This window comes from Hylobates moloch, unplaced genomic scaffold, assembly GCF_009828535.3.
Source record: "Hylobates moloch isolate HMO894 unplaced genomic scaffold, HMol_V3 SCAFFOLD_6, whole genome shotgun sequence".
Classification (NCBI taxonomy): Eukaryota; Metazoa; Chordata; class Mammalia; order Primates; family Hylobatidae; genus Hylobates; species Hylobates moloch.
Window position 1 is genome coordinate 6175308 of NW_026652281.1, and position 13515 is coordinate 6188822.

Here is a 13515-nt window from a genome sequence, read left to right on the forward strand (position 1 = left end):
GACACTGATGGAGAACTCTGTTATGTTCCTGAAAAGTCTGACTAAAGACCAAGACGAAACCATGGATGTTATGAATGCCTCACAGCAGGGCGAGGACATGGGCCCCTTCTAAGGTGAGAAAACCAAGGCTCAAGGAGGCGGTTTCCATTTCCCAGGGTCACCTGTGAGCATATGGTGACCTCACACAACCTGTTTGGAGCAGAGGTGGGGTTGCCACCGTTGTCTGGGTGACTCGGAAGCCTGGGATCTTTCCACGCTACCTTCCAATCCACCGCCTGTACCTTGATACTTTGGGATATCAAACGATATTCTACAAAGATTAATACTTGAAGGGAGCAGGTCTTACAAGGTATTAAAATATACTCTAAAACAGCAAGACTCAAAACAGCATGATACTGGGACAGAAATGGAAATGTGGAATCGTGGAGGTCCAGAATGAGGCCCAACTATTTTTAGATATATGGCAAAACAGAGACTCTCTAATACATGGCGGTCACTAACTGAGAAGCATAGGGAAATTGCACAGAATGGGCTTTAACATGTGGCTGAGCATACAGTAGGAGCGTACTGATACAAAGCAGCAGATGTCTTTGCTCCATGCTTGGTCCTGCACGCTCAATAGCTCAGAGGCCTTACTTCGCTCAATCTCTGAAGGACTTCATAATGCATAAGGTGGATGTCTCCATTTCACAGATGGAGAAACAGGCACAGAAAGGGAAATGACCAGCTCAGATCCTTCAGTCAGGTTTGGCTGGCTTTATCAGCTAAGTTCCCCGGCCTCAACCGGCAGACAGGACTGGGCTTTTCTGGGCTCCCACAGCTCAGGGTGCTGCTGGCTGCTGCCTCAAGCACCTGTGTGTCCCTCACCCTTGTACACTCCCAGACCCCTCACCGTGGGCCTGGACCGGTGTGCCCAATGGCTGCTCTCTGCTCCTGGTTGACTGACTCTCCAGTTGCCTCCTGGGTGTGCCTGGAGTCTCATGCTGCACTCCCATGCCTCTTGCCAGGTCCCTGACTCAGTTTCCCCACTCATCCCAGCCAGCAGCTATGGCTGTCTGGCTGTGACTCTGTTGAGTTCACCTTTGTGAGCCTCTGTTTCCATAGCTGTGAGATACTGGAGGTGATAGCAACCACCCATAGGGTTGCCGTGAGGATTAAACCAGGTGCTGAGCATTGACAACCTGATATGGGGCTGGGTTCAGATGCATGAACCACCACCCCCCGCCCCACCCCGCCCCCGCTTCCAGTCTTGTAAGCCCGCCCTGGAGGGTACGACACCTGTCTGGGTACCCCTAAGGGTACAGGGTGATTGCGGTCACCCTTTCTAAGACCCCAGCCCAGGAGCAGACCTGACTCCAGGAAAATGCCTCCTGCTCCCAACCAGAGCCATTCACCAAGCCATTCCATCCCCTTCCCAGTTTATCGCAGCTGCTTGAAAGAGGCCCAGGCAAAGCCCACCCCTGAAATAGGCCTCCCTGGCGCCTGTCTTCAAAAATCCAGGCATCCTTAGGCAATGGCGGAACTGAAGCAGCACTGGAGCCCTGGACCCCAGGGGGCCACCTACACCCACTGACCTTCTTGGTATAGCCCATGGCCTTCAGGACAGAGTGATTCAAGGTCTCCAGGGAGGCCAGGACGTCCTCATAGTCACCCATGTGGTCCACAAAGTAATCTGGGGAAGGAAAGGCAAAGGTCAGGAGTCACAGGTCCTGCCCCTCCCACTCAGCACTCCTGCATCTCCCACCTCCGCTAACCCCAGCCTCCCCTGCCTCAGGCCCTTCTCATCCAGCCCCATCCCGGCATCCCCATCTTGGTCCCAGCATAGCCAGGCACCTACCACACAGCTCCTTGGTGTCCACATGGCTGCAGAGACAGACAGAGACAGAGAGGGGGTTAGCAGGCCTGACCCTGCACAGCCTGCGAAACACACATCCTGCCTGCTCTTTGCAGCCTGTGTGCTGGCCCCACAAGCCCCGCCTTACAGAAGAGGGTGCAGCAGGTAGGTGACACCCCTGCCCCTGAAGGCCCATGTCTGTCTGACCCCCCACACCACCCACCCTTCTTCTGTTTTCTCTGAGTTCGCTGACCCCATCATGAATAAATGACACCAAGGGGAGGGCCAAGCCAGGGGCCAGGAAAGGGGTAAAAGGACAGAAGGAGGAGACCCATTGCTGTGACGGGCTGTCAACAAACCTCTCACCTGACCCACTGACCCACCCCCAGGTGACCCTACCTGCCGGGTCCAGGAGTTCTTGGGGGTGTGGCAGACCCCTTCTTGTTCTGGTCCCAGCCCCTGGGTCCCACATCCCCATTCCTGCAGCCTGGAGAAGGGTCCTGTCCTTTCTTGGGGTAGCGGGCTGAGCATGAGCCTATCCCCTACTGCAGTGAAGGAACATACACTGGCCCCAAGATCGGGGTGCAGTGCTGGGAACTATGGTGGTTCTGCAGCTTAGGGGCAGATTTAATAAGCTGGGGCCCTCTGGGACTGGCTAGAGATGGTCTGGATAAGGAGCTACTGCCAAGTCAATGTGCAAGGGAGCCAGGACGGTGGTGGCCCTTTCCGGGCCTAGGTCCCTCATTGTGCCCAGCTGAGCCCAGGCTCAGCAAGGCACATCTGGACAGAAGGCTTCTGTGGCCCAGTGAATCTGCACTCGGAGGCTTTGCATGCTCTGTCAGGAGGTGCCTCCAACCTCCATCTCATATTCTGAGTTCTGGCAAGTCCTGCAGAAAGCGACCCTGTCATTCTGCTTTAATTCATGTTTCACAGATCTTTTTGATTGTTTGTACACTGTTTTGGGCACAAAAGTCTATTTAGCATCCCAAGGAGCCAACGTTCGCAGCTCAGACCTTAGGGAATGTTGGGGAGATTAAACCTAAGGGTCTTTATAGGGCTTTGACCTTCCATAACCTCGAGTCCTCCCTGCACCCCCACCCACCCACACGTGCTCTCACAGCTCCACTCTCAAACCAGTGCCTCCTCCTCCCTCCGCCTCCGCCCCCTCCTCTACCCCGCTGGCCCTAACACCAAAGGCCCTGAAAGAGAAGGTCTAAATCAATGGGCACCTGCCTTCAAAGCACCCCAGGAAGCTGCAGTAACAGCGCAGAAATCTATCTGGCCCCAGAGAGAGTTCTCCATTCTGCAGTCTGCAGCCTGAAGCCATTTCTCTAAAGTGGCCTTTCCCACAGGATGGTGCCTGCTCCACTTAACATACCCCGTCCCCAGCCAGCGCCTCCCAGGACACTCTCAGCCCCAGCCTCTGGTCCAAGCCACCATTGGACTCTACCCCTTCACACTGGTTTGGTGGTAGCTCCTTGTCCAGACCATCTCCAGCCCGTCTCAGAACCTCAACTTACCAAATGTGCCCTAAGCAGCACTCCAGACACTTGGTTCCTCATCACAGGAGTAGGCCTGAGAAAGGGGACCAGGAGGGGCTCTGACCCCTCCTGAAGGTGGGGTTGAGGAGAGGGATCAGACCTCATCCTGTCTGGGGAATCCCAAGAAAAGGCCAAGATTGGAGGTGAAGCTGGGAAGGATCAAGGGTAAGTCTGAGTAGAATCTGCATTTTCCACTTGATTTAGAGATGGGTGGAGCCAGACTTTTTGGCTGATCCTCAGATGCAGGTTAGTGTTATGACTGGGCTGGAGAAAAGGTTTAATAAGGTATAATGGTAGATGTAGTGTTGAGTTAGGATTCGTGTTTGGTTTAACACAGGAGTCAGTGTTAGGGTGAGGTTCAACCTCACAGTTAATGTTGGGACTAGGAGGATGCACAGGCATTGGGGCTGGGGTGAGAACTGGCTGCTGGCTGAAGATGGGAGAAGGATGAAGCCATTGCCACCTTCCCATTTTCATAATCCCATGTCCACTGTGCAGAACCGGGAGTCTCTCCTTAGTTGGCCATGTGCACTCCGAAGAGACACTTTCGATAGTAGCCAACACAATATGAATCTGCACATGCCCCAATCACCCCAGACAGTGAAGAGCTGACTTTTGGCTTAGCAAATGTGGGGATTTTCAGTTCTCCTGCCCCTTACAGGGGACTAGGATTGGAGACTAGATGAAAAGATGCCTCCACCATGGCCCACACATGCCCCCGCTCTGCCAACCAGGACTGAGGCTCACTTGGTGTTGTCAGAATCAATCGTGTGAAAGAGATCCTCCAGTTCTTTTTCATTGAGGACGCCATCTGCAAAGAAGAGCTGGAATTCCTCCAAGGACAGCTTCCCATCATCTGCAAGGAAGGAAGCAGGGAAAGGAGCTGGTGTCTGCAGAGATAAGGCTGGTGGGGCCAGTGCATGCATGGCCCCCAAATCCAGGCAATGCCCTGAGTGACGGAGCAACTCCAGCTCAGATAATCCCCATCCTCCCAGCTAATCCCCAAACTAAAAGACAAATTCCATTTTAGATAATCCCTACCCACCCAGCTAATTCCCACACTAACCAGTCAACTCCAGTACACAGAGAATCACTGCCTCATCCAGCTAATTCCCAGGCCAATGCCTGCTTACAGATAATCCTCAGAACAACAGTAATGCAATAGCTAGCTTTCTTGGGCTCACTGTGCACTCCACATTTTCCATGTATTCAAAAAATATAGAGTATCTGCCCCCCTGCCAGTGAATTTTCTCTCATTCAATTTACACGGCCAGCTGGAGGCAGGTGCTATTTAAGATAACCCAGTGTGGGCAACGTGTCCCATGTCACACCATCGGCATGAAGTGGATCCAAAGCCCAGCAGCTGGATGAGCCACCACTCTATAGCTTCCAAACGCCAAGTGGTCTCCCCACATTCCCAACCCCAGTCCCAGCCCCTAAGCCCTGACTCCCTCAGCACTGTTCTTAGAATACAGAACAACCCTTTCTTCTCCACCCCATCCATGTGGCAAACTTCAGGTCCTTCCATGAGGCAGCATGAGATGCCTGCCAATGGCTGGCATGAGATTCTCACTGTTACCTCCTCTCCCAGGCCACAGATGCAGCCATCTAGATGCCAAGCCATGTGGGAAGGAGGTGCCAGGCCTGGAGGTGCCAACGCTCTGGCCAGAGGCTGTGCTTCTGAGGTGGATCTCCACAGAAGGGCCTCCACAGTTGACATGTCACCTGTCCCACCCATCGCCTCACCTTTTCCCTTCACTTGCAGTTGCTCTGGGGACACTTTTGGCCCCACCAGGAAGGTCTTGTGGGTTTGGATCAGATTGGGCCACCAGGGGAGGTGGCTTGAGAAGAACATCAGGGACTCTGGGAGGCGGTCCCTAAGCTTCCACCCTCAGCTCCTTCCACCTGAACAGACCTGCTGGGCAAATGCCAGCAAGCTCATCCCCCACCTGCCCTGCAGCCACTCGCCCCCGCCACTCCTCAAGGATCTGTTCCTCCTTAAGAGAAACTATGTGAGGGGCATGGAGGTCAGTGAGAAGAGGGAGCCCGTGACAGTTCCTGGCCACCAGCCTCTCTGCATAACCCCCTGGCACTACTTCCAGAGGATTTGCATTCAAAGCTGGGTGCTTGGGACAAGGGCCCTGAGAGTCCACAGGGCACCTTCCTGTGGATTAGAAAAAGACACTCCTTTCTCTGCTGAGAGGATGAGACTAGTGTCAGCGCACATGTGTTGAAAATGGATTGCAGCCTGCATTTGAAACCCTCCACTTCCTCGGGTGGGTGCCCTCGTGCAGCGCACGACCTGCCTAACCTGACACGGCAGACGTACTTGGGTTGAGAATGAGTCATTCTTAAACTTTAAAGGCTCCAGTGCTTCTGTCTGTGTTCCCAGCAGCTCTGCTGGAGCTCAACACAGGGTGAGAGCGTAAGCTCAGCAGAGGGGGGTCCTCAGATCTTGACACGGTTTCATGCCACCACTTTTCTCTTTAACCCCATAGAGCATAAAGTATCGAGGCTGGTAAAGAATATGAACACGTGTGCATGGGGGGCTAGGGCCAATATCCCAAGATGCCCCCAACATCGCAGCTCAGATTTCAAGGTTACAGTGGGAAGAATTTCTGACTTTCAAAGGAAAGGCCAAAAAAACCCCAATCCAACCACACGTGCACAAACCAAAGACCCAAAACCTAACAACGAACAGTCCACAAAGTCAGCCACGAGATAAGTGAAATCGAAGTTGTGGCTTTCTGTGTTCCATGACAGAGGACGCCTTCCGAGTGTCCTCAGCAAGACTGAAGATCAAACCTGGAATCCGAGCATGGAGTCACGCCACACGCGGAGTTCTTTCCACGTGCTCACTCCTTTAGTCTTCCTAACACTCACAGGCAGTACTATCACTTCCACTTTAGAGAGGGGTAAACTGAGGCACGGAGCCCTTAGGGTACTTGCCTAGGTCCTACAGCTAAAGCTTGAACCCAGGCCATCTGGCTGCCAAGTCCAGGCTCTCAACCTAATCCAGGGGTAGGATCTTGTGGCGAGATCACCACCTACCCAGCAGGGGGTGGGTGCTGGCTCAGGCACCCCCACTTTGGGTGAGGGGCAGTCACCATGGGCATGACAGGGGTTGTGAGCCCCAATCCCAGCCTCCCTCTGGCTGCCTCATCTCCCCACGTGCCTGTCCAGGTACCTTGGGCCCCCTCACAGGGAGAGCAGGCAGACAGAGGCCAGCAAGGTGCCCCTCACAAAGCTTTCAGCTGACATTTATCCTGAACGCCTGACCACGGGTCTAATGAATCCACTAATGAGGAAAAAACACACCCTACATAGGCCCCCAGTTCAATTAGACAGGCCAAGCGGGCCGTTTGCAGGTGTCTTTGCTAATTAGCACGAACGCAGTCTCTGTCTCCACGACCTTTCAAATGCCAAGAGCCTGTCAGCATCCATGTCCCTGGAGGGAAATGCTGTCTGGCACTCAGCCCTCTGCCACCCCCTGGGTTTACATCCCAGGCTGCCAGTCAGGCCCCTCATGCTAACCTTCCCATAGGTACTGGGCATCCGGTATCCATCTCAGCCAAACAAGTCTCTGTCACAGGAGCCACCCTGACAGGCCAGCCCTAAGCCTTTGTTCCTGTAATCTCTAAGACCTAAAGGCAGCCTTGGGGGGGGGTCCTTTGAGTTTGCACCCCATCTCCCACTCCCCTGAAGCATCCCATCCATCCTTCTTGTGGACACCTGAGGCAGGGCTAGCATCAGTGTTGCGCAGTCCTGTTGTGTGCTTGTGTGCCCATCGGCCTCCACATCTGCAGCCCCAGCACACCTGTTCTCATCCCTGCACCCACGCCTCCCTGCACACCTGTTCCCATCCCTGCACCCACACCTCCCTGCAGACCTGTTCTCATTCCTGCATCCACACCTCCTTGACATCTATTCTCACCCCTACACTCATTCCTCTTTCCCCAGCCATTCTATTCCCACACACCACTCCCCTATCTATACCCACACCAAGTCCCATCCCCACTCCTACAACCTTTTAAGCTGCTGTGTTGAATCAGAACCTGCCTGCACCGCTGCCCCCCAACCATGTGAAGAATATCACGTGCCATCTCCGAGCCTTGTTTTTGTCATCTGGAAGGAGGGTGGGGGTTGATACTTCTTGTCTCAGTAGGATCACAGTGAAGATTAAAGGAAAAAGCACATTCAAGTCCTGGTGCGTAATAGACATTCAGTAACTGCTGGCAGCCTCCACCAGACCAAATTCCCTGCTGAGCACAGAGGAATCAAACCCCTCTGGACAAGCCACGCCTGCGGACTCCCATTTCCCAGGCATTTGAGGCAGAGCAGCTGGGACTTATTGACATCTTTAATGAGCCAAGCCAGGAGAGCAACTCTCTATCCTCAGACAGCCCTCCGACGTGGCTGCTGTAATTATTCCCATTTACAGATAAGAAAACTGAGGCTGGAGAATGTGGTGACTTGCCTGAGGCCAGAGCTGGTACGCGGCTGAGCCAGGACTTAAGACCAGGCAGTCAGGCTCTGGCACCTGGGAAGCTCTTGCTGGAACCCGCATCTCACAACCACATTCACCCTGGTGACAGCCCCCAATGGTCACACAGTGGTGGCTGGGAAGACGCAAGCCCCAAGAAGGAACCGGCTCAGCCTTTGAGGGGGCGGCAGTAAGGAAACTGAGGGTCCCACAGCTGTGCTCAGGGGGTGGACACATGACCTCTGATGGGGGGAGCCTGCAGCAAGGACAGAACCCCATCTGTGCCTGAGGGGTCCAGGCACCACCCGCCCATGTGTGTACACTGCAATGGCTCCTGCAGAGCTGCACACTCAGGAAGCCACACACGCACACTAACTGCACACACACTCGGGATGTACAGCCATGGCTAGAGGCCCACACATGCTCTGCACACAAACTACACACGTACACAAACTGCACACACACTCAGGATGTACAGCCATGACTAGAGACCCACAGTGGACACACGCATTGCCAACAGCCGCATGCTGCTGAGTCACCGAGATACGCACAGCCATGCTCCCCCCAACAAACACGTCCACCAAGTCTACAGACATTTACCGAAGACCTACTGTGTGCTGGGTATCACGCCCAGGACAAGGGACAAACCCAAATCCCTACCTCTCATCCTGCTGGAGGACCAGGCCAGCACACAGGCAATGACGCTGAGGGCTCCAGCGACCCCATCTCAGGGACAGCCCCCTGAATTCCCCTGGCTCATCTCCAAGGCTTTTCAGGCCATGATACTACGGCTGTTTTTCCAGAGCCACTTCATCTCCCTGCGTCCCTCTTATTCCTCCTCTGCTCCGTATGGAATCACTGCTGATGGTCCTTCTTCCCCAGAGGCCTGGGAGCGGTCATCATCACCCCCAGGGATGCAGGAGGCCAGGGTGGGAGACTCGTCGGAACTGATTCCAGCCCAGGCCTGTGCACCTGCCCTCCCACCCCGCCCAACGCCTCCAACTCCACCCTGCAACCACCCTGGGTGGGAGCCATTAACAGGAAATCCCAGGGATGAGGCGGGTGCTGGGGGCCAAGGCCAGAGCTGCCATCCTCAACTCCAGCTTGTACAGGAGAGGAACCGGGGCCAGAGGTGTTGGGGACCAAGGGCCCTGGGGCAGGTCACAGGGTCTCTGTTGCCTGCTCTTCCCCTGCCACAGGCTTGGTACTTGATGTGGATTTTCTCAATGAAAGAACACACCGGGAGCACGCGATTCTCTTTAAAAACATTTGTCACCCACACCCCCTCTCTGGCTTTTCCCCAAAACCCAAAGAAGGAGGCAGGGCAAGTGTTACTACCCCACTTTACCCATGGGAAAACCAAGGCCCAGAGAGGAGGGAATCTGTCTTGGTTAAAGTCCACAGCGAGTTGCGCTGCAACTGTAATAATGACTATGGCATTCGTAAGAAGGTGCTTTTTGTCAGCCGAGGCTCAGCTGGGACTTCCTAAACGTGCTTATTCTCAAGGCCTGGGCTCCTTCTGCAAGTGGGGCCCCTGCAAGGAGTCAGGAAAAGTGGAGCGCTATGAATTCCGTGGCCACAACAAGGCACTGCTCACATTTTTGAAAAGGCCGAGAGAGAAAGGAAAAAGGGCCTGGGTCTTCAGGAGAGCTTCCACTTCTTTCATGCAGCTGGGCAACCCTGGGGCAAATTGCTTAACCTCTCTGGGCTGCTATGGTGTCAACAGAGGCAAGAGCACTGACTGCTCAGTTTGCTACAACAAAGAATTGCACCAAGGCTTGTAAAGGGCCTAGCGTGAGGCTGGGGGCTTCCCTACTGGGGGCTGGGGGTTTCTGGGCCCCAGCCTGGGCTCCTCTGGTCCAGCTCAGCTAGGAAAAGGCCTAAAGTACACCCAGCACTTGCCACGGCCAGCCATTGTTCTTGGCCTCACAGACATGACTCACTGAGCTCCTGAGTGGAGGTGTCCCTACTAAGTAGGCCCTACTAGGATTCCCATTTTACAGATGCGGAGACCAAGAGCAGTAGAAGGATTTGGCCTTTTTAACTTCAGACCCCTGCACTCCAAACCTTTAGGCTCAAGGTTGCGCTTGTTCCTATCCCTGATCCCTTCCCCATGAAGCAGGAGGACAGAAGGAGCGGGGCAGCGGTCAGCCTGGAAGGGAAACTCACCATTTTTGTCCGCACGCCGGAAAATCTGCAGAAAAGAGAGGTTAAGTCAGCCCTGGGCCAGGGAGAGGCAAGCCCTTCCTGCGGCCTCTGACCGGATCCTGGGATCCTTCTCTTCTCCCAGGAGCAGCTTAAGGTCCTGGGAAGCTGAGCCCCCCTTCCCTCTCCCCCTCCCTGGGCTGGGATCCAGGGGGAACTGATGAGGGATGTTGCAGAGAGAAGCCCTCCCCTCGCCCATGTGGAAGCGGCTGCCAGTACCACCAGCCAGCTCCCTGCCACATTGACACACACATGCAGGCCCACGGCCATCCCTGCAGGTGTATGTCCACAGTCATCAGTCCACGCGGCTTCACCCACCGCCAAACGCTCAGGTGCACACAACCACACTCCGAATCAGTGTCCCAGGGAGCGCCACAACCTTTACCACTGCAGTCCTTCCAGAACCCCTGGTGTGTTTCCAGGGAGGTTGGGCTAAGTCCGACGAAGGTGTTTGCAAGGCCTGGTGACAATGCCAGCTACGGGCAGGACTGCGTTAATTTTGGGGTGCAGGAGGAGAAACAGGACGCCAAGAGTTCAGAAAAGCAGCCGCAGACGAGGTTCTGGCTGCATTAGGCAGGGATGGGTGGAGGGCAGCTCCAAGGCTGGCCTGAACCTACAGACCAGGTGCCTCCTCGTTCTGCCTTTCCAGTGACATCTGAATCCGTGTGACAGAGGTGCTCCCCTTTCCGCAAGGTCTGGCTGGCAGGTGCTGCTCGCCAGGCTGAGGCTCGAAGGCAGCCTGCCGCCCCTTCCACCACCATCGCCTGGAGAGCTTTCAAAACCTCCTCAGCCCAGGCCACGCCCCAGGTGACTGAATCAGCTGTTGTGAGGCCCACTCTGATTTCAGCATTTTTAAAGCCTCCCAGGCCCAATGTTGACACCTGTGTGCTAAGACCTTGCTATTCACAGGAGCTGTTTGGGTCCTGCAGGAGCTTGTTTGCAACGCAGGATGTTCCACCTACTCTGCACTGTAGTGGAGTCAGACCTTTCACTGTAACCAGTTCCTACCGGGACTGATTCACCAGCACTTTTTTTTTTTTTTTTTTTTTTGAGATAGAGTCTCACTCTGTCACCCAGTCTGGAGTGCAGTGGCGCGATCTTGGCTCACTGCAACTTCTGCCTCCCAGGTTCAAGTAATTCTCCTGTCTCAGCCTCCCGAGTAGCTCGGACTACAGGCGCCCGCCACCACACCTGGCTAATTTTTGTATTTTTTAGTAGAGACGAGGGTTCACCTTGTTGGTCAGGCTGGTCTCGAACCCCTGACCTCAGGTGATCCACCCGCCTTGGCCTCCCAAAGTGCTGGGATTACAGGTGTGAGCCACGGCACCCGGCCCGCCAGCACTTTAAAGCCTGAGAATGATCCCAGGGTCTGCGGTGGCCCCCACCCCAATCTCACTGGCTTGTTTTAGCAAGGAGGGTGCAGAGACCTAGAGAGAGGCAGCAACACGTGCACATTTCCCGACACCAGGGAGGGCTGCTGGGGCCAGGTCAGCCATGGAGGAGGAGGAGGTAATACTCACTCTGACCCTTCCACCCTCTGTCCTCACTTTGGGGTAAAGGACAGATGCCCTCGCCCCCCATCCCTCCAAGCAACGAGAAAGGGGCACCCTTGGTCATTTCTAGGCACCTGGGCGGTGAGACTGAAGCACAGCTACGGGAGGGCCTCTCAAACATCACCCCTCCTCCTGGCTGAACCTCAGACCCCCAGGCCCTCCTCAGAGATCCAGCCTGGGCACCCCGCAGCCCTGTTCCTGACTGGGCAAGGCTTCTCAAAGCTGGGGTCCCTATCTGGGTGTCCCAGATCCCCCTTGAGGCCAGGCACCAGGCAGGTGCCGGCTCTGGGCAGGAATGCTGAACACATGAGTGACATGGCAGGGCTGACACCTGGTAATGTCAGCCAGCTCCAGGAGTCTGCACGAGCACCTCCCGCCCCACCCCCGCTTATCACTCCTTTTGGCAGGTGAGGAGATGGAACCTCACAGCCCCCACCCTGACTGGGCAGGGCTTCCGTGCAGGGCAGCCTGGGGCTGCAGGACTCTGCCCAGGACTTTCAGTGAGAGCTCTGCGGGGCTCCTGAAGGGGGGGGGGGGGATAATGTGGCTGCACAGGTGTGTCTCTGGCTGTGTGTGCGTAAGCCAGTGCGTGAGTGTGTGAATGTGTGCCTGTGAGTGTGACACTCTAGAGCTCTCCCGCTCTGTCCAGCCCTCCCAGTCCAGACCCCGCCAAGGGTTCCAGGAGCAGGAGAGAGGGGAGAGGAAGGGAAGGAATCCTCCCACTCCCAGGGAGCCGCGATACACGCGTGTACCCATCACACACACCCACAACTCTCCCAGAAACCCACCACACAGGCAGAGGCAGCCCCCGCCCCACCCCAGCAGGACCCTCGCTGAAACACGCAGTCAACACCCCCAGCAGCCTCCTCCACCTCCTCCTAGCGCTCTCTGCCGGGAGAAGTCCTCCTCCTCCGAGCCGCCCCCTGAAGATTCCTCCCTCCCTGGTGGGGCGGGTGGGAGGGTGAGGTGGGCTTCCCAGGGGTGGGTGGTTTGGGTCCCAGGGGAGTTAGGAGGGGTGAAGGGTGAGTCTGGTCCATGAAGAGGACCCAGCTCTCGGTAGGGTAGACGGGTGTGGAGAAGGGAACAGAGGACTTGGAATAGAAGGGGGCGGGGTGGGGAAGACCAGAGGGTACCGGCTCAGGGCTGATGGGCGATGGCTCTGGCTCTATGGAAAGGAGACGAGAAGACAGAAGGTGGGGAGGGGGCTTCACTTTTAAAGTGGCAGTAGCTGGAGCAAAAGGTCTTTGGGCGTGAGATGAACGGGAGCTCAGGGTCTAGGGCGAAGAGAGGTGGGCTAGAGGTAGGGGTTGTTGGGGGCCTCAGAAAAGTATCGCTCCGGACAGGATCCGGGATGGACAGAAGGAGACGGCTGGACGCGGCGAGGGGCTCCGGCCCGGTGGGGTAAAGGGTGGGGGGTTGGCTTGGACAAAACTAGGGGGACAATGGCCGGGTCCGGGGGCTCACGGGTCCCCACTGTGGGCAGGCAGGGACTCCGAGAAGCGCCGGTGGAGGGGCGGAGGATGGGGGGTCTCCCGGTCCAGGGAGAGGACGGGGCTGGAGACCGGCCTGGACGTGGCGGGGCTGGGGGCTCCCGCTCTCACACGCGGAGGGGCCGGGGGTCTCCTGCCCGGGTAGGGAGGGCCTCGCGGGTCGCGGCGTCGGGGTCCGCCCGAGGGGCGGAGGGGGCTCCGGGTCCCAGCGGAGGCCACGGCGGGGGTCCCGGCCGGCGCGTACTCACGTCCAGGATGACGGCGGTGCCCCCGCGCGGCGAGGCTGGGCCGGGGTCCGCGGGGGCGGCGGGGGCCAGCGGCTCCCGGGGCTCGCCCATCCTGGCGCCCACCCAGCGCAGCAGCCCGCCCAGCGCCCGGCCCTGCTGCGGCGGCTCCCGGAGCAGCCTGT

General features: G+C 56.5%; 1 protein-coding gene across 4 annotated transcripts in view; it reads right to left on the minus strand.

Moving 5' to 3' along the window:
- NECAB2 (N-terminal EF-hand calcium binding protein 2) overlaps positions 1 to 13509 on the minus strand; it is a 33882-nt gene extending 20373 nt beyond the window's left edge. Inside the window, exons 1-5 of one of the 4 annotated variants that reach the window (XM_032156320.2) lie at positions 13355 to 13509; positions 10028 to 10052; positions 4123 to 4231; positions 1838 to 1863; positions 1575 to 1672 (exon numbers count right to left, since the gene is read on the minus strand). In XM_032156320.2, coding sequence (XP_032012211.1) covers positions 1575 to 1672; positions 1838 to 1863; positions 4123 to 4231; positions 10028 to 10052; positions 13355 to 13444 — 348 coding nt within the window. In that variant the 5' untranslated portion in view covers positions 13445 to 13509. Of the gene's footprint in view, positions 1 to 1574; positions 1673 to 1837; positions 1864 to 4122; positions 4232 to 10027; positions 10053 to 10315; positions 10356 to 10442; positions 10546 to 13354 lie in introns of those variants that run through there. The other 3 variants (XM_058440272.1, XM_032156325.2, XM_058440273.1) reach the window with 3 other exon arrangements.
- Positions 13510 to 13515: the final 6 nt, after the last annotated feature.